Source organism: Alligator mississippiensis, chromosome 3 (assembly GCF_030867095.1).
Source record: "Alligator mississippiensis isolate rAllMis1 chromosome 3, rAllMis1, whole genome shotgun sequence".
In the NCBI taxonomy this organism is placed as follows: Eukaryota; Metazoa; Chordata; order Crocodylia; family Alligatoridae; genus Alligator; species Alligator mississippiensis.
In genome coordinates, this window is record NC_081826.1 from 822,440 (window position 1) to 844,092 (window position 21,653).

Genomic DNA, 21,653 nt, shown 5'->3' on the forward strand with positions numbered 1-21,653 from the left:
TTGGCTCTGCAGGCCAGACTTGACCCACAGGCCTGGGGTTGAGCACCTGTGGGTATGTCACGGGGCTGCCAGTGCCCTGGAGGGGGGCATTCACCTCCTCCGCGAGGCACTCGCCCCTTGCTCCTGCTCTGCCGCAAGGCCTCTCCCCGGGGCAGGTGCACGAGCTGCAAACCGGCAGGCCGGAGGCGCCGTGCACCCAGGACGGCTGCGCCGGGTTTGCACGCAGAGCTCCGGGCACCCAACGCACCCACGGGCCATGGCGGCTGGAGGGCAGCTGCCTGGTTAGGAAGGGCTGGCAGCGCAGGGGCAGGGGCATGGGGAGGGGGGCAAAGCATCAACTGCTCGGGGCTGCGGCCTGGACCACGGAGCCGCGCCAGGGCCAGGTCCCTGCTCTGCAGGCGCGCAGGGAAGCTGGTGTCGGGGGTCTCCGAGCGAGGCAGCGGGGCCCAGAGCCACAGCTCCAGAGCTCTTAGCGCATCGAGGAAGTGAACACGGGTGGTGCTCGGAGACCGACAGTGGCGGTTTGGTCGCACCTGCTACGTGCCAGCGGAGCCCGTGTCCGCGGCGCAGGGCGGGGGCTGCAGCAGGTGCCAAGCTGACCACAGCGCAGAGCCAGCCCGGCCGCGAGGTAACGGGCAGAGGCAGGCACCAGCACGGCCGGCGAGAAGTGCCCAAAACCTGCCACCGCCCTCCACGCAGCCCGCCCAGCCGCCAGCAGAAATGAGAGCAGCTGCTAACACACACGCATGTTCACACGTGTGCGTGCATAGGTGTCAGGAGAGCAGAGCGGGGGAGGCAGCGTGCACGTGCCAGAACGGGGCCGAGGGCAGCGCCAGAGCCTGGAGGGGCCTCAGCCCTGGGGGCCTGGGCAGACGGGTCGTGCCTGGGCAGCTGCTGGGGCCCTTCGGCCCCAGGGCAGTGGCCAGCGCCCGCTGCAGCCCAGCAGGCAGGTGCTGCCCGGGCCAGCCCAGGACTGGGTCCCCCAACTACCCCCACTGGAGCCGACTGGTTGAGACCCCTGCCCAGCCCAGGGGGCATTGCTCACCCTCCCCACGGGAGAGGGGTCCTGGCAGAGGGGCCGGGCAGAGCCAGACGGACACTCCCATCCCCGCGGTCCCCGGTCGCACCCCCCAGGCACAGGTCTGGGGCATATTCCTGCCCCCTCCCCAGGGCACCAGGGAGTCGGACCCCCCCAGCGTCAGGGCTGTGCCCAGGTCCCCGCCTGCAGAGCAGGGGCAGCTCCTCTAGCGGGCGGCAGCAGCAGTAGGCTGTTATCCCCACGAGGCCAAGCCAGCACTACCCACACCCCCCTGCACCAGTCCACGGCTGCAGAAACCCCCCCAACCATACCAGCACCCACAGCCGCAGGACCCCCCGACGCCCCCACATACCAAGCACACAGGGCCAGGACTTGTGCAGTCAAACTGTATTTCACATCTGGGTTTCTTTGCTCTCCAGTGTCAGCTTCCCAGATCCCCCCAACAAGGTGCCGGTGCATCGCTCCAGGGCCCGGCGCGGCAGGACACCTCCACGGCCCGGTGCCCTGCTGCCCCCAGCCCTGGGGCGCGGCGCCGGGCAGCCCGGCACAAACAGGCACGGCGGTGAGCAAGGCAGGGGTTGCAGGCATGCGGCAGCCAAGAGGCACCAGCCCGGTGCGGCCCGTTGTCCCTGGGGACACAGCTCCCGGCACGCACGGCTGGCAGCGAGGGTCCCACAGCCCCGGCGCTGCCCCAGGTCAGGGCGAGGGCACCGCGGTCAGACGGGCGCCGGGGCCTGGCAGCGCTGGCAGGTGATGAGGTACTGGGGGTAGGCCTGGGTGTCGTTGAAGATGACGAAGAGGGCGGGCTGGCTGCGGTTGTCCACCACGCTGTCGTAGCGCCGCGGCATCCCGGGGCCCTCCCGCAGCGGGGGCACTCGCATGTCCGGGGTGCCCACCGTGAACTCGCCCGTCAGCGCCTTGACCACGAAGATGTACTTGTTGCCGTCGGCGCTGGGCGGGGAGTACATCTCCTGCACCGACAGCACGGCCTTCACCGCGAAGTACACGCCCTGCCCGAACCGCGTGGCTGCAACGGGGCACAGGTGGGTCAGCACCGCGGGGTGCAGGGCGCCGGGTTCTGCCCCGTTTGGGGGCCCCCCATGGAGGCCAGCGCCCCGCGCCCTGATGCCAGCAGGCATCGGCTCTGCCCCCCCACCCCTGCCATGCAGCACCCCCAGACCACGCCAGCCCCGGCCCATGCACCGTTCTTGCCGCAGAAGCTGCGGTTGAAGCCATGCTGGCAGATCTCGCGGCTGGACTCCTCGGTGGTGCCGTGGTAGAGGAGCCGCTCCACGGGCCGGTGGTGGCAGGCCTTCTCCATGCATGCCTTCTTCAGCTGGTACTGCTGGTACAGCAGCGGATGGATCAGCTTCTCCACCTGCGCAGCGACACGGGCAGGGCGCTCAGGCCGGCAGCCTCGCTGACCCCCGCTTGGTCCTCAACCCGGAGCCCTCGGGCATCCAAGGAGCCCCTTGGGCGATGGGTGCAGGAAGGCGCCAACGCCTTGGCCACTGGGGAGCATGACCTGCCACACCTGCACCGGGGTGCCAGGTCCAGTCCCAAGGGGCAGGCATGCCACAGCGCATGGGCACAAGAGACCGTGCTCCCTTGAGCTCGGCGAGCTGCCCCCACGCAGCCCTGCCCGTGCAGGGGGACCCCGGCACAGCCCCGCAACTCCCTGCTGCCCGCCCGCGCTCACACACCTTAATCACGCGGATCTTGTTGTGGAAGTTGTCCAGCGTGTCGTAGAAGCTGCGCACCGTGTCCCGAAACTCCTCCGAGCCCTCGGCCAGGTGCACCAGCCTCACCTCCTCGTCCAGGGGCACACCGCCCGCCGCTGCGCACGACCCAAGTCAGACCCTGGCAGTCGCGCCCCCCTGCACCGGCACCACCAGCACCGGGGGACAGGCGCCGACAGCCCCCACCCCCATGCCCAGCACCACGCTGGACACCCCTTGCCCCCACGGGCCGGGTGCACGCACCTGGAGGGCTGCTGGGGAGTTTCCCCGAGGGCAGGTCACGGGCGATGGGGCGGGCGCGGGCGCTGCCGATGTCGTACTCCTCCATGCGCTCGAAGTCCACGGTGAAAGGCCTCCCATCGAAGAGCACGTCCAGCTGCCGCTGCCGCCGACGCCAGGCCTCCTCCAGCAGGGCGCTGGCCTCGGCCGTGTAGGGCACGGGGGTGTCCGGCGTGTCCCAGTGCAGCCAGCGGGCGCCTGCCCCATCCTGTGGGCGTTCGGCCGGCAGCAGCCGGTGCAGCAGCCGGGCGAGGTCACGGGAGGCGGCCACGGGGTACTCGGCAAAGCCGTGCAGCGTGGCCGTGGCACCCGCCAGGGACAGGCGCACAGCGTGCCGGCACTGCAACTGCACCAGGTACCCGCGGCATGGCGCCGGCAGGGCCCGCAGCTGCTCGCTGCTCACCACCTCCTCCCGCAGCTGCGCCTCCAGCGCCTGCTCCAGCTGCGAGAGCAGCGCACTCACGTCCTGCTCGTAGGCCGTGTACACGGTGACCCGCGCCGCGTCGGCCACCTCCAGTGCCTCCTCCAGTGACGCCTCCAGGGCGGCCGCCAGCCCCACGGCGCCCGGCTCCGACTCCCGGCAGTAAGAGCGCAAGGAGAGCTCGGTGGCGCGCTGCAGCTGCTCCTCCTCCTCGTGCTGGCTGTCCATGGACTGCTGGATGGCCAGCAGCAGCTGCGCCTCCTCGTCCGCGCTGCTGCCCAGCTCCGCGCCCGGCAACTTCTCGCCTCCATCAGCCGGGCCCCGCGGCTCCCCCTCCTCCAGCTCCAGCTCCGGCTCCGGCTCCGTGGCGGCAACGGGCTCTGGCGCCGTGTACAGATCCTCCTCCCCCTCTGCCGGGGGCTCGGGGTTACCGCCAGCCAAGTACTGGGTCTCCCCCTCAGCGTGGGCCGCTCCGTCCCCAGGCTGCAGGGCCGCGAGGAGCCCCTTGATCTCCTCTGTGGGGTGCGACAGCGGGTTAGGCTGGTCCCCACCCCCCGCTCCCTCCATGTCCCCTCTGCCTGCGCCGGAGCATGGCCTGGGCCCCGGCAGCACAGTGGCACCTTCCCCTACCGATGCTGGAGCCTTGGTGGTCTCTGGTGGCTCCGTCGGGGGGCTCCAGCGGCTCAGCGGAGATAAGGGGGTCTGGGTGGCAGCTCAGGGGCACCAGCTCCTCGGACAGCTCGAGTTCATGCTGAGACAGACAGACGGACAGACAGACTGACGTCAGCAGCTGCCGCCTCCGCCAAGGCCGGCGTCACCCCCAGCCCCATCCATCCCTGGGGCTCCCACGCAGGCACCACACATCTCACCACAGCCCCCCACCCTCCACCCTGCTCCCCCATCCCAGTCCGCACTAGCGGGGCTTGCACCCAGGCCCCCCTGCCTCCCTGGTCCATACCGACGAGTTCGGGGGGCTCCAGCGGACGTGCTCCAGCCCGAAGACGCACTGGAAGCAGCTTTCCAGCTCCTGCAAGAGGCTCTGCCCAGGCTCGTCCAGCAGGAAGCGGGCAACGCCGGGGTAGCGCAGCGTCACCGTCTGGGAGCTCACGGTGCCCAGCAGGCTCTGCAGGAACTCGACGGCCGCACAGCACGCGCTCGCCTCCCCGCTCACCTGGGGGCCGGAGGGGCCGGTCAGCCCGTGCACACGCAGCGCGAGGTGTTGCAGCAAAACACCCCCATCGCTCTCCCTCGCGCAGCCCCGGGGCTCAGCACCAGCTCCAGACACAGGGTGGTTGCGACGGGAACTGACTGCCCCCCACCTGCAGCACGGTGCTACACCCAGCCCGGGCACAGCTCCACGCGCGTGGCCCTGCCCGGGGTCGGTGTGAGGGGCTGAGACCCCAAGCACTCGAAGCGGCAGGGAGGCCGCAGAGGCAGACGCCTGCCCAGCCTCACCCGGAAGCCGGTGACGTCGGTGTCGTCCAGGGGCAGCAGCGTGACCTCGGCGATGCTGCCCAGCAGGTCCTGGTAGTGCAGCTGCAGGAAGCGCAGCGCGCCCGGCTCCATGGGCACCAGGGCTTCGTCCGGCGTGGCGTCCTCCAGGAAGGCCAGCAGCCGCTCCCGCGTCCCCTGCTCCAGGCTGCGCAGCGTCACCACCTGCAAGTGCCCGCCGTCGGGCGCCAGCTGCACGTCGCAGCAGGGCAGCACGGCCCGCAGCCGGTCCCAGCACGGGGAGCTCAGGGCTGCCAGGTGCCGCTCGGACACCGGCAGGCAGAAGGGGCTCAGGGCCTTGCTCAGCAGCTGGGCAGCATCCTGGGCCACGGCAGAGCTCAGCGCCGTCACCACCACCGTGCCCTCGGCCGGGGCGTAGCAGGCGGCCAGCCGGCGGCTCTCCAGGCGCTGCCGCAGCTGCTCCTGGACGTCGTCGCGCTGCAGGAAGCGCAGGGTCTCGGGCGGCAGGGGCACGTGCTCCTGGGCCATGCCCTGCAGGGTCTGCAAGAGCCTGTCCTGCAGCTCCTGCTGCTGCGCCGCGGTCCCGCCCGAGACCCAAGCCCCGTCCCCCTCCAGCCGCAGCCCCAGGTCCGGGAAGGCATCGCGCAGCTCCTGCAGGGCCGGGCTGGCCGCCAGCAGCTGCAGCCTGGCGGCGTCCCCCACGCTCACACGGGTCTCCCCAGCTGCAGCCGCCTCCCCCGGGGTGGTCTCGGTGTCCTCCGCCAAGGGCTCTAGGAAGTCGTAGTAGGGGGAGACGTCCAGCTCGCCTTCCTGCAGCTGGTGGGACTTGTGCAGCACCCGCTCCACAGCTGCCAAGGGACACACCAGGCTGACGAGGGGTGGCACGGGGCCGTGGCAGCCGTGTCCAGCCACCCCCTCTGCACCCACCCAGCACTCCTGCCCCCAGACGGCCAGACCAGGCACAGGCTCGGCCACAGCGTCGGCCTGCCGCAGCAGCACCGTGACACTGGAGAGGCAACCCAAAAACCACCGATGTCACTGGGGCCCCTGCACATCTATTCCCACCTCCTCCAGCCCCGGGGCCCGCAGCTCTGCCCCCACATCTAGGGCAGGAGCGGCCCGGAGTCCCTGCCCGGCCCTGCTCACCATCGCGGTCCTGGAAGGACACGATGGCGGCTCTGCCTCCTGGCAGCACCCGCACGGCCTGCACGCAGCCCCCGCCGCTGCGCCGGCTCTCGAAGTACAGCTCCAGCAGTTCCTGGCTGAGCGCGGTACCGCGGCTCCGCACGGTCACGCTGTCGGTCTGCGGCACCTGCTCCACCGTCACGGCCGCCCCATCCAGCTCCTGGCCCCGCGCACGCTCCTCCAGCTGCAGGAACTCTGTCGGGGCCAGAGCAAAGTACCACATGTTACAGCGGGGACGGGGACCACCCCCGCCGGAAAGAAGCAAGAGGGAGACCCCCAGAAAGCAGCCCGGCCCCAGAGGAACGGGCACCTGGCTCCGAGGGCCCCGGGCTGGACACGGAGCCCCTCAGCCCGGGCAGCCACAGGCCGCTCCTGCCAACAGGACCTGGGTCCTGGGATCCCAGAGCCGCGGGGCTGGAGGGGAGCTCCAGAGGTCCCGTCTAGTCCAGCCCCGGCCTGAGGCAGGATCAGCCCCGTCCAAGCCAGCCCACTTAATCCTTGTCCAACCTCTTAGCAAAACGAAGCAAGGCTGACCTCGCACAAGATGCAGCACCCAACCCTCCCCAGGGGAGCAGAGGGACTGCAGTGGTCAGCATCCTGCTTCTATAAAAGAGTGTTAATAGACGCTCCAGAGACCCCAGGCCCAGGCCATGTCCCCGCTGCAGAGGACGGCAAAACCCCCCAGTGCGGACCAGTCTGAGCAGGGGGGAAATCCCGTCCTGCCCAGTGCAGTGTGGGCGCAGGGGCAAGACCCTCCAGCCAGGACCCTGCGGGTCGGTGCCAGGAGGAGCATCACCCGGCCCGGCCCGGCCCAGCCCCAGCCCGGGCTGCAGCACCCAGCGCTACGGAGGAAGGTGAAAAAACCCCCCAACCCGACACCAGTAGCAGCAGGAGGGGAAAAAATATGCCTTCCCGGCCCCATAGTTTCATAGTTTCTAGGGTCAGAAGGGACCTAAACAGATCATCAGGTCTGACCCCCTGCCCTGGGCAGGAGCGAGTGCTGGGATCATAACACCCAGCCAGATCTCTATGCAACCTCCCTTGAAGACCCCCGAGGCAGGGGAGAGCACCACCTCTCGGGAGCCCGTTGCAGAGCCTGGCAGCCCTCACCGTAAAGCAATGCCTCCTGATGTCCAGCCCGAACCCGCTCTCTAGCAATCTGTGGCCGTTATTCCTTGTTATCCCAGGTGGAGCCCGGGGGAACACAGTCTCACCATTTTCCGCTGGTCCCCCCTGACTAGTTTGTAAACGGCCACTAGATCCCCCCTTAGCCTTCTCTCGTGGAGGCTGAACAGGTTCAGGTCCCATAGCCTCTCCTCTAGGGCCTGCCCTGCTGCCCCCTGACCATGCGGGTGGCCTCCTCTGAGCCCTCTCCATGCTGCCCACATCCCTCCTGAAGTGCGGTGCCCAGACCTGGACACAGTACTCCAGCTGCGGCCTGACCAGTGTTGCATAGAGGGGGAGGATCACCTCCTTGGACCTGCTCGAGATGCATAACAAGGTGCAGTTAGCCTTGCTGACCGCATCCCCGCATTGGCGGCTCATGTCCGTCCTGAAGTCAACAGCGACTCCAAGATCCCTTTCAGCCGCTGTCTTGTTGAGAAGGGAGTTCCCAGCCCGTAGGCGAGTTGCCAGTTCCTTCTCCCTAGATGCAGCACCTTGCACTTGTCTCCATTGAACTCCATCCTATTCTCATCCACCACCTCTGTGGCCTGTCTAGGTCTAGCTGGATCGTGTCCCTCCCCCCAGCATGCCCACCTCACCCCACATCTGGGTGTCATCAGTGAATTTGGACAGCGTGCATTGCACACCCACCTCCAAGCAGCAAAGTCCACAGCCCAGGAAATACCCATCGCAAAACACAGGCAGAGCCACACCGAGATCAGCCCTTACAGTAAATGCTGATGGAAAAGTCACTAGGAATTGATTATTTCTTCTCTCTCACCAGACAGGAACTAGGGGTCATGAAATGAAACGAGCAGGCCGGCAGTTTAACTGTAACACAAGGCAGTTGTTTCCCCAGCGTGGCATGAAAAGGGACTCGTGGCCCCAGGGGCGGTGGGAGCTGAGAGCTCAGCCACATGCACCAGGGCTTGGACACGTGCGTGGAGGAAAGGGGCATCGATCGGTGGCTCTGGGGCAGGGAGCGAGGGGTACGGCCTCCGCATCAGCCCTGCCTGGACCTCAGTGCTGGGGGCTGCAGGGAGGGAGGAACAGGGGAAAACCCTGCTCGGCCCCGGTCACTCTCCCTCCAGCTCCGCTGTTTGGTGCGACACAGGAGGTGGGCAAGACGGACCTGCGTCTGCCCCGGTCCATGGGAGCTCGTGTTCTTGGCAAAGGGGCCTTTCAGCTCCCACCACCTCTAGGGACCATGAGTCCCCCCTTTAGTGCCACGCGGGGGAAAGACCCTCCTGGTGTTAGCATTATAGTGCTGGCCTGCTCGGTCCACGTGTGACCTGCTCGGCTTCCCCGGCGTCCCGCTCGCTCTGGGCAGAGGGTGGGAAGCAGCGGGGGAGCTGGCAGCAGCACAGAGCCTGGGGGCAGTGGGAGTGCGGGGCTCGGGCAGGTCCCAGGACTCTGCCGAAAGCGGCGGGGAGCCGTGGCCCCTGCCTCCCCGTGGAGCACCGGGACCTGCGGGCGGCCTGGCTGCGCTGCCCCCGCCACGTGCACACTGGCTGGAGCCGCGCGTCACTGGGCAGCTCCGCCTGCGCGGGCCACGAGCGCGCCGAGCACCCACTGCCTGCGACTGCCTCGGTGTTGGGGGCTGCGCGCCACGGGCGGTCCCACACCCCCATATGCATACCGTATTGCCCCCCACACACAGCCACACCTCCCACATACAGGACTACGGCTATTTCTGCCCTGTTATGCAGTCACTGCTACATACACGAGGCAAACACAAATCACGACAAAAGTATTTTTTGCAAGAAAAGTAAAGTACGTGCTAGCAGGTGTCTGTTTGACTTCGGGGGTGTGATGTGGTTTATTTCTGGTTCCAAGATGGCACCCCCCCACCCCCAAAATAGCAGTACTTCCAGGGGGCAAGGGGCAGGACTTCTGGGGGCAAAGGGCAAAGGTTAAGGGCAGGACTTCGGGTCCCAAGATGGCAGCCACGGGGTGGGGCTGCCCTTGCGGCCTGCTAAAACCCGGTAAGCGGCCCCCCAGCTGACATAACTGCCCGCCCCGGTCTATGTGGTGCAGGCGCCGGTGCCGGACAGACTTGGGATAAATGTGTGTTCTCATGTTTTAAGGTGCGAGCAAGTAAAGCTGCAGACCTGGCCCTGCCTCTTAGCAGCAGGCTGCAGGCAGGGTCACAGCTCCAGGGAGGAGGCCACGACCGTGCCCTGCAGCCATCCAGAGGAGCCGTCTCCGTCTCCATCTCCATCCCACCTGTAATCACCCTCGTCCTGATCAAATCCCTGCTCAGTCTCCCCGTCTCCACACCAAACCATCCCTGCTCTTCCACCGCTCCCAGGCTGCTCGCCCTTCCCAACCAACGGGCCCACGTCTGTCCGACGAGCCGGACACGCGCTGCGGGCAGGGGAGGCCTCGGGGCACGAATCGCTGCCTCCGAGCGATGCCCCCGCTCGCGGGCTGGGGCGCTGCTGGCAGCGGGGTCGCGTCCCACGCTCCCCGCCCGGCTCCGGTTTCCGACCCGCGGCCCGCGCTGCCTCTCGCGCCGAAGGGCCGCGCCGCGCACGTGGGTGCGGGCGTGAACCCCCGCCCCGCGCCCCGCAGCCCCTGCGCCCGCTCCCGGCTCCCCCGCCCGCCTACCTGCGTGTGCCAGCAGCGGCTGGGCGAGCTGCAGCAGGGCGTGGCGGCCGTCGTGGCTGCGGTGCAGGGCGAAGGCCGGGCGCTGGCGGCCGAGCAGGCGCTCCACGTAGCGCTCGAGGGGGCCGGGCGCCGTGCGGGGCTGCAGCCCGCGGAGCAGCACCTTGCCCGGGTCGGCCGGCCGCACCTGCAGCTCCGCGCCCCGCAGCTCGTGCCGGCCCCGCGCCAGGACCCGCTGCGCGTCTGCGGGGAGACACGGGGCAATGGGGCAATGCGGCGCGCGCCCGCCCGCCCCCCGCCCCCCGCCCCGGGGCCCGCACCTCCCCGCACTGACCCTCGGGGCTGGCGAAGGTGAGGAGGGCGCGGGGCCCGCGGCGCCGACAGGCCAGCACGGGGCCGCCGCCCGAGCGCCGCCGGCTCTCGAAGTACAGCACGAGCAGCTCGTCCTCCAGCGCCGCCGGCACCGCGCTCACCTCCAGCGCCCACATCCCCCCGCCGGGATCGGGCCCGCGCCTCGCGGAAACGAAAGTGGAAGCTGGCCGGGGTCAGGCCCGCCCCGCCGGGCGGAGCCGCGGCCGCACCTGGGCCCGGCCGGGGGGGAGCGTCCCGGGCACGTCCCGCGCCGCGCGCACCCCAACCTGCCCGGGGGGACCCCCAGTGCCGCCAGTCCGAGCAGCGCGCAAATCCTGCGGGTGGGCGCGGGCCGAGACCCGGGGGCTGGCGGGGAGCAGCGAGCGGGAGGAGGCACGCGGCACCCCGCGGCGGGGCGGGGCGGGGCTGTGTGCAGGCACGGTCGCTGCCCGAACCAGCCTGCCGCCACCCCACCGCCTTGCAGGAGACGAGGCGAAGACGCAGCTCCGGCTCCCATGGCCTCGAGGGCAGTTGCAGGCAGAGGGCCCGCGGACGCTGCCTGCAGGAGGGGGCTCTGGGGTCGTGCCAGGGCGTCCAGGACAGGGCGCTCCCTCCGCCGCGTTGAGCCAGGCCTCGCGGGTCCGAGCCAGCACCTCGAACTGCGCCCGGAAGCAGTCGCGAGGCAGCGTGGACCCTGGCGCTGCGGGCACGAGCGGACCCAGACGGCAGCCACCGCCGCGGAGAGTGCCCGGCAGCACCGCAGCCCACGCCGGTCTGGGAGAGGCGGCCTGGGCAGCGATGGCTGGAAGCTGTGACAGCTCGGCCGGACCGACGCATGAAATCGAAATGACCAAATGGAAATAGCGGTGCATCTTGCACGAGAGCGCACGAGGGTGGCTGGGACCGTGCGGAGAAAAGCAAGTCCCACCGATCGCGTTCTCTGGGCCAGATTCTGCCAAGTCATCGGAGTGGCTGTAATCACCCAAAAGTTTTAATAGAAAGGAAAGAAATCCTCCCGCACAAGAGACAGCAGCTGGGGCAAAGCTGGATTGTGGCGACAAGGCCGCCACGAGGAAGACCAGACCCGCTCAGCGTAAAGAAAGGGTTGCTCGTGGCACCCAATACCAGACCCACGCCGCGAGATGATAGCAGTCGCAGCGAAGGCCGGGGCAAGGGTGGATGAGGGCAGTGAGAGCGCTGTCTAGAAGCGCTGGTGAGTGAGGTAGGCCTCAGCCCTCTTCCACCTCCGAGCCTCAAAATCAAAGTAACGGTTTCTCTAAAAGGAAAGTTGTTGGCAGAGACCTGACACACTCGTCACGTGTATATGCCAGCCGAGAGAGAGAAAAGGGCACAGGGACTGCATCCGGTGAGCGCGGCCTTGCGGTGTGCGGTGCTGCAAACATGTTTGCGGTGCCACACACCACACGTTTAGATGTTCTCCGCGCTGCAAGGGCACGCGCTGCTCCGCTTTTATTTTTTCTACAGGTTTGGTAAAAAAAACCCACGGAAAAAAGAAAGCAGAGCAGTGCATGCACGGGCAGCGCGCACCGCTGCAGCGCGGAGCCGGGCCGTCCAGAGCCGCAGCCAGGATCCATGCGGCAGAATCACCGCTGCTGCTGCAGCCCCGGGAGACCCCCAGGACCCCGCATAGCCTGCTGGGGCCAGCCCAGTGCAGTCCCAGCCTCCCTGCCCCAAAAGTGGCTTGCAAGAATATACGAAAGGGTTGCAAACAAACTTTAAAAATGGATTCAAATACATGGGAAACCCTCTCAAAAAAGGTTGAGAGTATCCCCCTAGGCCAGGGGTGGGCAAAATGCAGCCCCGGCGCTGGATGCGGCTTGTGGCAGAAATGCTGCTGTCTGTGCCCCTCTCCAGAGACCAGTGTTGAATCCCTCAGGGCAGGGATCTCCCTCCCTTGTCTGCATGACAAAAGCCTGGGGCCTGGGAGGCGATGCTCTGGTCACCTGGGCAGGGGGGAAAGGCCCAGCCCTGCGCGGGCCCAGGTAGCCAGGGATGCGGGGGAGATTGGGCGGCTGGTGGCCAGTATTGGCAGCTTCGACTGGACCGGGCTGCTGAGGTCAGAGAGGTTATTTCATAGATTCATAGATTCATAGATGTTAGGGTCGGAAGGGACCTCAATAGATCATCGAGTCCGACCCCCTGCATAAGCAGGAAAGAGTGCTGGGTCTAGATGAGCCCAGCTAGATACTCGTCTAACCTCCTCTTGAAGACCCCCAGGGTAGGGGAGAGCACCACCTCCCTTGGGAGCCCGTTCCAGGCCTTGGCCACTCGAACTGTGAAGAAGTTCTTCCTAATGTCCAGTCTAAATCTGCTCTCTGCTAGCTTGTGGCCATTGTTTCTTGTAACCCCCGGGGGCGCCTTGGTGAATAAATCCTCACCAATTCCCTTCTGTGCCCCCGTGATGAACTTATAGGCAGCCACAAGGTCGCCTCTCAACCTTCTCTTGCGGAGGCTGAAAAGGTCCAGTTTCTCTAGTCTCTCCTCGTAGGGCTTGGTCTGCAGGCCCTTGACCATACGAGTTGCCCTTTGCTGTACCCTCTCCAGGTTATCCGCATCCTTCTTGAAGTGTGGCGCCCAGAATTGCACGCAGTACTCCAACTGCGGTCTGACCAGCGCCTGATAGAGGGGAAGTATCACCTCCCTGGACCTATTCGTCATGCATCTGCTGATGCACGATAAAGTGCCATTGGCTTTTCTGATGGCTTCATCACACTGCCGGCTCATGTTCAACTTGGAGTCCACTAGGACTCCAAGATCCCTTTCCACCTCCGTGCCACCCAGCAGGTCATTCCCTAGGCTGTAGGTGTGCTGGACATTTTTCCTCCCTAGGTGCAGCACTTTGCATTTCTCCTTGTTGAACTGCATCCTGTTGTTTTCTGCCCACTTGTCCAGCCTATCCAGGTCTGCCTGCAGCTGTTCCCTGCCCTCCGGCGTGTCCACTTCTCCCCATAGCTTTGTGTCATCTGCAAACTTGGACAGAGTACATTTCACTCCCTCGTCCAAGTCGCTGATGAAGACATTAAAGAGTATCGGTCCAAGGACCAAACCCTGCGGGACCCCACTGCCTGCACCCTTCCAGGTCGAGACCGACCCATCTACCATGACTCTCTGGGTGCGACCCTCTAGCCAATTCACCACCCATCGGACTGTGCAGTCATCCACATCACAGCCTCTTAACTTGTTCACCAGTATGGGGTGGGATACCGTATCGAAGGCCTTCCTGAAGTCCAGGTATACGACATCCACCCCTCCTCCTGTGTCCAGGCGTTTCGTAACCTGGTCATAGAAAGAGACTAGATTGGTCAGGCATGATCTGCCCGCCACAAACCCATGCTGGTTTCCCCTCAGCATAATTTGCCCTGCCGGGCTCTCACAAATGTGAGCCTTGATAATTTTTTCAAATACTTTACCAAGGATGGAGGTGAGACTGACTGGCCTGTAGTTGCCCGGGTCCTCCTTCCTCCCCTTTTTGAAAATGGGGACCACGTTAGCCCTTTTCCAGTCCTCCGGGACTTGGCCCGTGCGCCACGAGCATTCGAATATTCCCGCCAGTGGCTCTGCAATGACGTCGGCCAGTGCCTTCAGCACCCTCGGATGGAGCCCATCCGGGCCTGCCGACTTAAAGGCATCCAGTTCTTCCAAATGACTCTGCACCACCTCAGGATCTACGCATGGCAGTCTGGCGCCTTGCTGCTGCCTCTCTACAACCCCAGTGAGAGACTTGTTGTGCCCCTCGCTTAGGAACACTGAGGCAAAGAACTCGTTGAGGAGTTCAGCCTTGTCCCCCCTGTCTGTCACCAATTGTTTCTGCCCATTTAGCAGGGGTCCTATTCCTCCCTGGGCCTTCCTTTTACTCCCAATATATCTAAAAAACAATTTCTTGTTGTCTTTTACTTGGGTTGCCATCCTCAGCTCCATGGTAGCTTTGGCCTGTCTAACTGCCTCCCTACAAGCACAAGCAGAGGAGGTATATTCATCTTTAGTGATCTCACCCTTTTTCCACTTTTTATGTGCTCCCCTTTTGTCCGTTAGGCTGCCCTGGATTTCTCTGGTCAGCCATGGAAGCCTCCTGGCCCCTTTCCCTATTTAAGGGCCCGGGCCAGGAAGAAGGCAGCCATTAGCCATGCGGTCATCCAGGTGAATCTGAGCCTGGCTCTCTCCTCATCACCGCATGCTCCAAGAGTGCCCTGCCTTCAGAGGAAACTCCAACTACCTCTGGACGATGCGAGTGAGTAAGCTACCAGAGATCCGATGAGATATTTAGCTTCAGTAACTCAGATGTGTGTTTAAACGGCTACCTCAGCCACCCTGGTTTGCTCTATGGGATTCCTCTGAGATTCCTCTGATACTGCTCTACCTTTTACCCTGTTTCCGCCCTACCCCCAGTCATCAATACAGTTCTCCTTGTGACCGGTGTGGGAGACTTATTGAGGGGTGGGTCTAAATTAAGCCAAGGAGGCCCCTTAGGTCTGTGGACTAAGAGAGACTTTCCTATTAAGCCCCTGACTTGGAAAAGTGCCCCAAGTGCCTGTATTGGGTCTAGGACCCATTGGACGATCAGCCCTGTGTTTTCCAAGGCGCGCAGAGCCAGGAGTGAGTCCAGAGCCTTGGATGGTGGCAGCGGGACCCCAGGCTAGCGGGTGTGCTCCAGGGAAGGGGTCGGCCGGACGGGAGGCACCCCAGGGAGGCACTTGGAGCCTGGACGGTGGGCGGGCGCAGGGAGGTGGGCGGCTCCCCACAGGAGCGCCCCCTACTGGCCCGCCACATGGCCCACCAGGCCATTCCATCCGGCCCACGGGGCCTCTAAAAATTTAGAAAATTAATATTTCTCTGCCCTGGGCTGCCTGTCATGTGGCCCTTGATAGCTTGCCAAAAACATAGCTTGCCTCTGCCCAAAATAATTGCCTACCCCTGCACCCCGTCACATCTGATGGACTTACAACTTCCAGACCAGTCAGAAACTGCAAGGAAAACCAGCTTTGCACCTGGACAGATCCAAACCCACAATTCAAGCAGTTAGCAGTTGTACTGTGATAATTCCCCCTTCCTCCCTGTTTTGCTCAGACTTTCATTTGACCGGCCAGCAAGGAGAAATGCTTTAGGCGATCCAATCAAGCTGCCAGCAAGGTGTGCAGTCCAGGAGGGAGCTGGAGAAATCCCGCTTGGTGAAGGCTGCAAAAAGACTGGAACAGCTTCCTGCCGGCATGGGTGAGAAAAATACTGCTGCAGCTAAGTATGTACTAGGACTTTCTGTGATAGCTCATTTTATATTGGGAAGGAGTCTTTTTCTGTCATTTAGTTTTAGAGCTTGTATTGGTGTTAAAGCCTTTCTGCTATTAATTGAACAAGGTGTCATGTCAATCCTTAACTGCTTGTAACTGTGACAGGCAGCCTTGGTGCCGGCTGGAGTTGGTGAGAGGCTCCCAGCCGAGACCCGGGCGCAGCAGAGGATGCAGGAGCAGCCCCAGGTTGCAAACTGCAGACCCCAGAGGAGGCTGAACCCCAGCAGCGCCAGGGGTCCCACGGTCGCACGGTCTGCTCATCAACATCACCGATTCGGACTCAGATTCATCTGCACCCAGTCTCCGGCTGCAGCCAGGCATCGGGAAAGGATGGAGACCAGGGGCAGAGGCAGAGCTGCATGGGGTCACGATACTGATGCACCTCGTTCCACGCTTTATAATCCCAGGGTTTGCAGCACAGTGCAGCACTGAATGCAGGGCTAATGATCACAGTCACATGAGACGTATGGAATAACCGCGGAGCAGGTTCCGGGGCCTGGTGCAAGAGGCAAGGGCCCGACCCACCGGCACGGGTGGCCGGGCTGCTGCCGGGTCAGCTGGCACTGTGCTGACCAGAAGATCCCCACCGATGGGCCAGAGCCCAGGAGCAATGGGTTAAAACTGGGCCAGAAGACGTGGAGCGGGGTGTGCATGCTGGGACACTGGAAGGAGGTCCAGATGCTCTCCCCGCTGTCGGAGCGCCAGGGGAGGAGCTGGACACTCTCCACCCTCGAGAGGAAGCCGTCCGCCTTCCCCGTGGCCAGACCGCCCGGGGAAGCGCTGGACGCTGTCCCCGCTGCTGCCAGCCTCGGCCATGTTCAAGGGGCCCAGGCCAAGCTGCAGAAGTGCCGCTAAGCAGACGGCCCAAAGCCCGCTTGTGAGTGACCGCAGTGTGAAGTTCAGCAGATGTGACAACTCACTTGGTCAGCAAGCAAAGGAAACCATCGAACACGACTGAACAAAGCACAAGGCCGAAAAGGAGATAAGGGAAGACCATACATTACATACTCCATATACCCTATATCACAGCTTTATCTTAAGTAGTAGTAGTAGCGAGTGACATAACCAAATGTATTAGATGTTATTTTGCCATAATAGATATATTTTTGTTAAATGCTTAGATAATTTGTAAAAACAAAAACAGCCTGTCAGAGAAGACCATAAAGTCAGGTAAAAAAGAAACAGAAACGGCATTCCAGCACGGGGAAGGAAGGGAGATAAGAACCCCTCCCTCTTTCCCAAGGACATAAATCCCAAATAATTGACACCTTCCAAGTCCACACAAGATCTGGCTCAGTCCTGTTCCAATAGTTTCAGTGAAACCACGAAATGTAAATAAAACCAATCAGAGATCACTTATTAGAATATTAAAACCAGCCATCTATAAATAATGGGCATGGGCCGGAGGGAAATTTGGGAAATTCAGCAAATTCAAGACGACCTGCTGCCAATCTGCTCGCCACCCTCCTCCCACCTCGCGAGTCTCCCAGCCGGGGTAGGTGCGCGACTGCATCGTGCAGGCGCAGGCACCCAGACAGACTCGGGGATAAATGTTTGTTCTCATGTTTTAAGGTGCAAGCAAATAAAAGGCTGGGTGGTAGACCTGTTCCTGCCTCTTTTATCAGTAGCCTGCCCGCGCCTACGAGATTACCTGTAATCTAGGTCATGCTGCTGATGGAGCTAGGGAGTGCCCTGCCCTGGACGTGGCAGGGACCCAATCCTCGCCTGGGAGCCCGTGCCAAAGGACCCCGGTCAGGTGGGGCAGGGAGGGGGCAGCCCAGGGGAGCCCGAGGGGCGAGCCAGGGCAAGAGCCACCTCAGATAGACTTTTGTACCCCACGGGCCCAGCGTGTGCACCAGGCTTGAGCCATTTTAAGTTACGTTACCTGCTTAGTTGCGGTTTTTGAAGATAAAGACAGCAGCAGGGTCCTGTGGAGTTAATCCCCGTCGGTCACCTAGCACAGAAGACAAGGCCACATCGCCACACAACTCATCACCAGGGCTGGTTACAACACCGGAGTGGAAAGCAGTGGGGTGTAGGGGAGGAGGAGCCCCACAGAAGTTACACCTATGTGGTCGCACCTGGACCACCGAGGAACCACCGACCACCCCCAGGCAAGTGAGGGCTCACCCAGCAGAAACAACAAGGTCGTGGCGGTGAATAGGCCAGGTGCAACGTGACCCAAGGGGGCAGGAGGTGCCCGTGGCCTGCCGGCAAAGGCATTGGGCATCGGGTGTGAGCCTGTCACACCTACGTAACTACTGTTTTGCTGGGGACTCTTCCACAACGGGCACACGTTCAGAGCTGGAGAACTGCTTTTGGGAGATGGGCTCCATCTGACAAGGACTAGGAAGAGCACCAGCGCGCATCATTTGACTAACCGAAGAAGGAGACTTTCACCTAGGTTTCACTGGGGACAGTGCACGTGGCAGAGCACCTTTGGGTGCCTGCCCCTTTAAGGGCTTGAGCAGGCTGTGAGGCAGCCTGCAGGTGAAGCAGAGCCAATCAGGTGTTCGCAGGACAACCAAGACGCCACCTGATTGGAGCAGGGCGGAGCAGCCGCAGCATAAGAGCAGCCCCGAGGAGCAGAGCGGCAGTTGCTGCGCGGACACGCGGGGGTCACGCCGCCCCGCCCCGCCCTGCCCCGCCCCGCAGGAGACCGGCCGCTCCCGGAACGTTCCGGAGGTCGGGGTAGGACCCGTGGGCGAGGAGGAGGTTCCCGGGGGGTCCCGAGCCCCAAGGAAGCAGCCCGGGGAGACAATATTATTGGGGGAGCTGGGGTGAAGAGGGCCCCGGGGCGGGCCGTGGGGGGCCTGGGCGGCTCATCCAGGGCTGCGGGGGGCTCCCGCTGTGCGGCGCAGGAAGGGCAGCTGCTTCCAGACTCATCCCTGGGCTCCCAACTAGTCAGGGCAAGGGGGCGGGGGCTGACGGGCCAAGGGGCAAGTGAGCCCACCGCGAGGGACACCCCGACCGCCCTGGGGGCAGGGCCAGGGCCTAGAAGAGGCTGAAGGTCGCTCCGACGGGGGGACGCCCGTGCCGAGAGCGGACAGGCGGTGGCTGGCATGACGCAGGCGGAAGCCCAGCCCCCCGACGGGAGCAAGCCGGGGCGGCGCGGGAGTTCGCTAGGAGGTGGAGGCAGGACCAGAAGGCCCGGGGGTCAGCAGCCTGGGGGTCAGCGGCCTGGGGGTCAGCGGCCTGGGTACTGGTTACCTAACCCTAACCCCCCCCGTGCCACTCCAGTGAGAGACGAGGATGGGGCGCCGGACAGCCTCAGCCCCCGCTGCCTTGAGGGTGACCCTGTGGAGGGGAAGGGCTAGGGGAGCGCACCCTGAGAGAAAAGCACCAGGCTTGGGCAACACCTGAAGCCCAAGGCCTGAGAGAACGAGGCGTAGCGAGAGGCCAAGAGTGGGGTCCAGGTATGTCGACAGACACCTGAGGCCCAAGGGGCGCAAGGCCTGGAAGGCCCGGTGGGGCTGGAGTGGTGACCCCAGCGGCCCAACAATGGGGCCAGGGGAGTTGGAAGTCATTTTGGATGCCATCTGCAAGGCATGGGGCACGGTAAAGGGGAGGTCAGAGCCATGTATGACACCCTTGGCATCAGGGCATTAATGGGCAGCCTCCTGCATTTTTCCATCTACTTTGTCCAGCAAGGCATGGCAGACGAGTCAAGGCAGACTGCCCTAGACAGGCAGGCGGCCGACGACGAGACTGGCTTGAGATGGCCCCTGTCCAGTGAACAAAACCCTCCAGCCACGGAGCAAACAAGCCGGAAGGGAGGGACTGGAAGAAGCCGCTCAGCTCAGGAGGGCCAGGACTACAGTAAAGGAGGCAAGCATGAAACGAGCAGGCCAAGATGCAAAATACTTCCAATGTCGACAGACACTTGAGGCCCAAGGGGCGCAAGGCCTGGAAGGCCCGGTGGGGCCGGAGTGGCGACCCCAGGGAGGGAGGCGAGGCACTCTACAAAGAGGTGACAGCGGTATCTAAAAGCGATGGGATGTACTGAGAGACTTCCGTTTTCCAGACGTCGGCTGGAAGAACAACGCACCAAACACGAGACACTGAGCTGGTTCCTGACTTGTGTGGAGGACGGCTTTCTCTTCCAGAAGGTGGAGGATACGGCTTGGGGGTCATCTATCTTGGACCTTGTCCTGACCAACAGGGAGGATCTGGCGGAGGATGCAGAGGTGACGGGTAAATTGGGGGAAGCGATCACAATGCAGTAGCAGTCCAGATCCTGAGACAGAGGAAGCTTGAGGTCTGCAAATAGAAAGCTAGATTTCAGTATAGTTGCGTGGTCTTGTCCAGAGCTGAGGGACTGGGCAGATGCTCCACGCCTCTTCCTGCACAGGATAACGGGGCGACAGCAAACAAGTTAAAATGGCAGTGCACCAAGATCCTCCACAGCCGAATCTCGCGGGCCTCCCTGGTCAGCTCAGCAGTTCCCCTGCCGTGCCCGTGCGGCCCACCCCAAGCAAAGGGTACTTATCAACGGCTCCATGTCGGGATGGCAGGAGGTTTCAAGTGGGGTCCCATGGGCCTGTCCTGGGCCCGGTGCTGTTCAGCCTGCTAGTTAACGATTGCACTGGCTTCCTGAGCCAGTTTGCAGGCAGCAGGAATCTGGGAAGGATTGAAAACATGCCACAGGGCACCAGTAGGTTTCCCACGGATCTTGACAGATTGGGAAGCTGGGCTGGGGCCAACAGGAAGGAGTTCAGTGCTGGCCACAGTGAGATGCTGCAGTGCGGGAGGAGTAACCACCCCCACGTGCAGACTGGGGGACCCCGGCTGGGCGGCAGCTCAGAGGAGAGGGGCTGTGGGGGCTTGGTGCTTTGCGCACTTGACATCAACCTGAGAAGGGATGAAGATGCCCGAGAGGCCGATGCGGTTTTGGGCACCGGTAGAAGCATGAGGTGGAAGACACGGGAGGTGCGTGATAGGGGCTGTTCTTGGCATGGTCAGGCCTCATCTGGATACTGTGAGCAGTTTGGGGTTTTTAAAAGGACATGCAGACGTGAAAGCGGGCCCAAAGGTGGGCGACAAAAGTAATGAAGGGCTTCAAACGCAAAGTCATGCGAGGAGAGGCTGAGACATAAGCACATTTCTAGGTGGTTAAGAGGGGACATGACAGCCGCCTTCACACCGTGCCACAGAGAAGAGGGAGAACAGCTGCTTCCACTGCTGCAGAGAGGAGGACACAGAGCAATGGCCTGAGATTGCAGCAAAGCAGGCTGAGGTTGGAAGTCGGGTAACACTTCTTCCCTGTCAGAGCCCAGGGATAGGCGCCCAGGGAAGGGGCAGACTCTCCATCACTGGAGGGTCGGAGGAGAGGCTGGGCAAGGAGCAGCCGCACCTGGAGAGCGCTGAGGAGCAGCAGCTGGAGGCCAGAAACTGGAGCAGCAGGAGAACGAAGCAAAGCCCGTGACTGGTTTGGTTATGAAACAGCGTTACGGAGGTGGGACAAGTTCAGGGAGAGGACAGGCTGCCAGGCAGAGCCAAGGGAGCGCGTGTTCGTTCCCCAAGCTCCTGGGCTTCGCTGGATGCTGCATGGGGCTGGGAAGGAATTGTCTCCCCTCCTTCCTGCTCCATGTGTGGGGGGTTTGAAACCCCCCCTGAGGGGCTGTGCCAATGCTCCTGCTGGCACCAACCCTGCAGGGTCCCGGCTGGAGGGTCTTGGCCCTGCGCTCAGGCTCAGCCCCATGCCACGCTGGGGCAGGACGGGATTTCCCCCCTGCTCAGACTGGTGTGCACTGGGGGGTTTCCCCTTCCCCTGCAGCGGGGGCACAGCCTGGGCCTGGGCCTGGCAGCAGCAGGACATCCTCCCGTCCTGTTGTGCGGAGGACTGGCCCCGGGACCTCCGACCCCACAAAGCAGGCCCCTGTCCCGGGTCTGCAGTTCCCCGAGCGGAGCCGCCTGCCTCCCCTCTCACAGGTGGAGCTGTCTCTGGGCCCTGCAGAAGGCGCTGTCTCCTGGGCTCCAACAAGTGAGGGTGCTGGCCCACCCGGCACTGCTGAGGGACCTGGCTAAGCCAGGACCTGGAGATCAGGGTCCTGTCACTAACCAGTTCCTTCCCAGTGTGCAATCATGGTGGGGAAATGGGCACACACCAGGCT

At 63.6% G+C, this 21,653-nt stretch overlaps 1 protein-coding gene and 1 long non-coding RNA gene across 2 annotated transcripts; one reads left to right on the plus strand and one right to left on the minus strand.

The window, feature by feature from the left end:
- Positions 1 to 1,411: 1,411 nt before the first annotated feature.
- On the minus strand, positions 1,412 to 10,435 carry PARP10 (poly(ADP-ribose) polymerase family member 10). Its single transcript, XM_059723608.1, has 10 exons — positions 10,221 to 10,435; positions 9,890 to 10,129; positions 6,077 to 6,310; positions 4,934 to 5,778; positions 4,437 to 4,649; positions 4,109 to 4,229; positions 3,022 to 3,993; positions 2,743 to 2,876; positions 2,243 to 2,417; positions 1,412 to 2,066 (listed from the first exon to the last, which is right to left on the minus strand). Exons 1-10 carry the CDS (start codon positions 10,372 to 10,374, stop codon positions 1,756 to 1,758), a joined length of 3,399 nt encoding a protein of 1,132 aa, XP_059579591.1. The 5' UTR covers positions 10,375 to 10,435; the 3' UTR covers positions 1,412 to 1,755.
- A 2,410-nt stretch (positions 10,436 to 12,845) lies between these two features.
- Positions 12,846 to 17,140, plus strand: LOC132249208 (uncharacterized). The gene is made up of 2 exons (XR_009460600.1): positions 12,846 to 15,466; positions 15,646 to 17,140. It is a non-coding gene; the product is annotated as an uncharacterized LOC132249208 (long non-coding RNA).
- Positions 17,141 to 21,653: the final 4,513 nt, after the last annotated feature.

Coding starts and splice junctions, on each gene's coding strand:
- PARP10 (XM_059723608.1), bottom strand. CDS start 10,374: ATGTGGGCGCTGGAGGTGAGCGCGGTGCCGGCGGCGCTGGAGGACGAG. Junction 6,311..9,889: donor GCCGCTGCTGGCACACGCAG/GTAGGCGGGCGG, acceptor TGGCCCCGACAG/AGTTCCTGCAGCTGGAGGAG. Junction 5,779..6,076: donor GTCCTTCCAGGACCGCGATG/GTGAGCAGGGCC, acceptor GTCCCTTGGCAG/CTGTGGAGCGGGTGCTGCAC.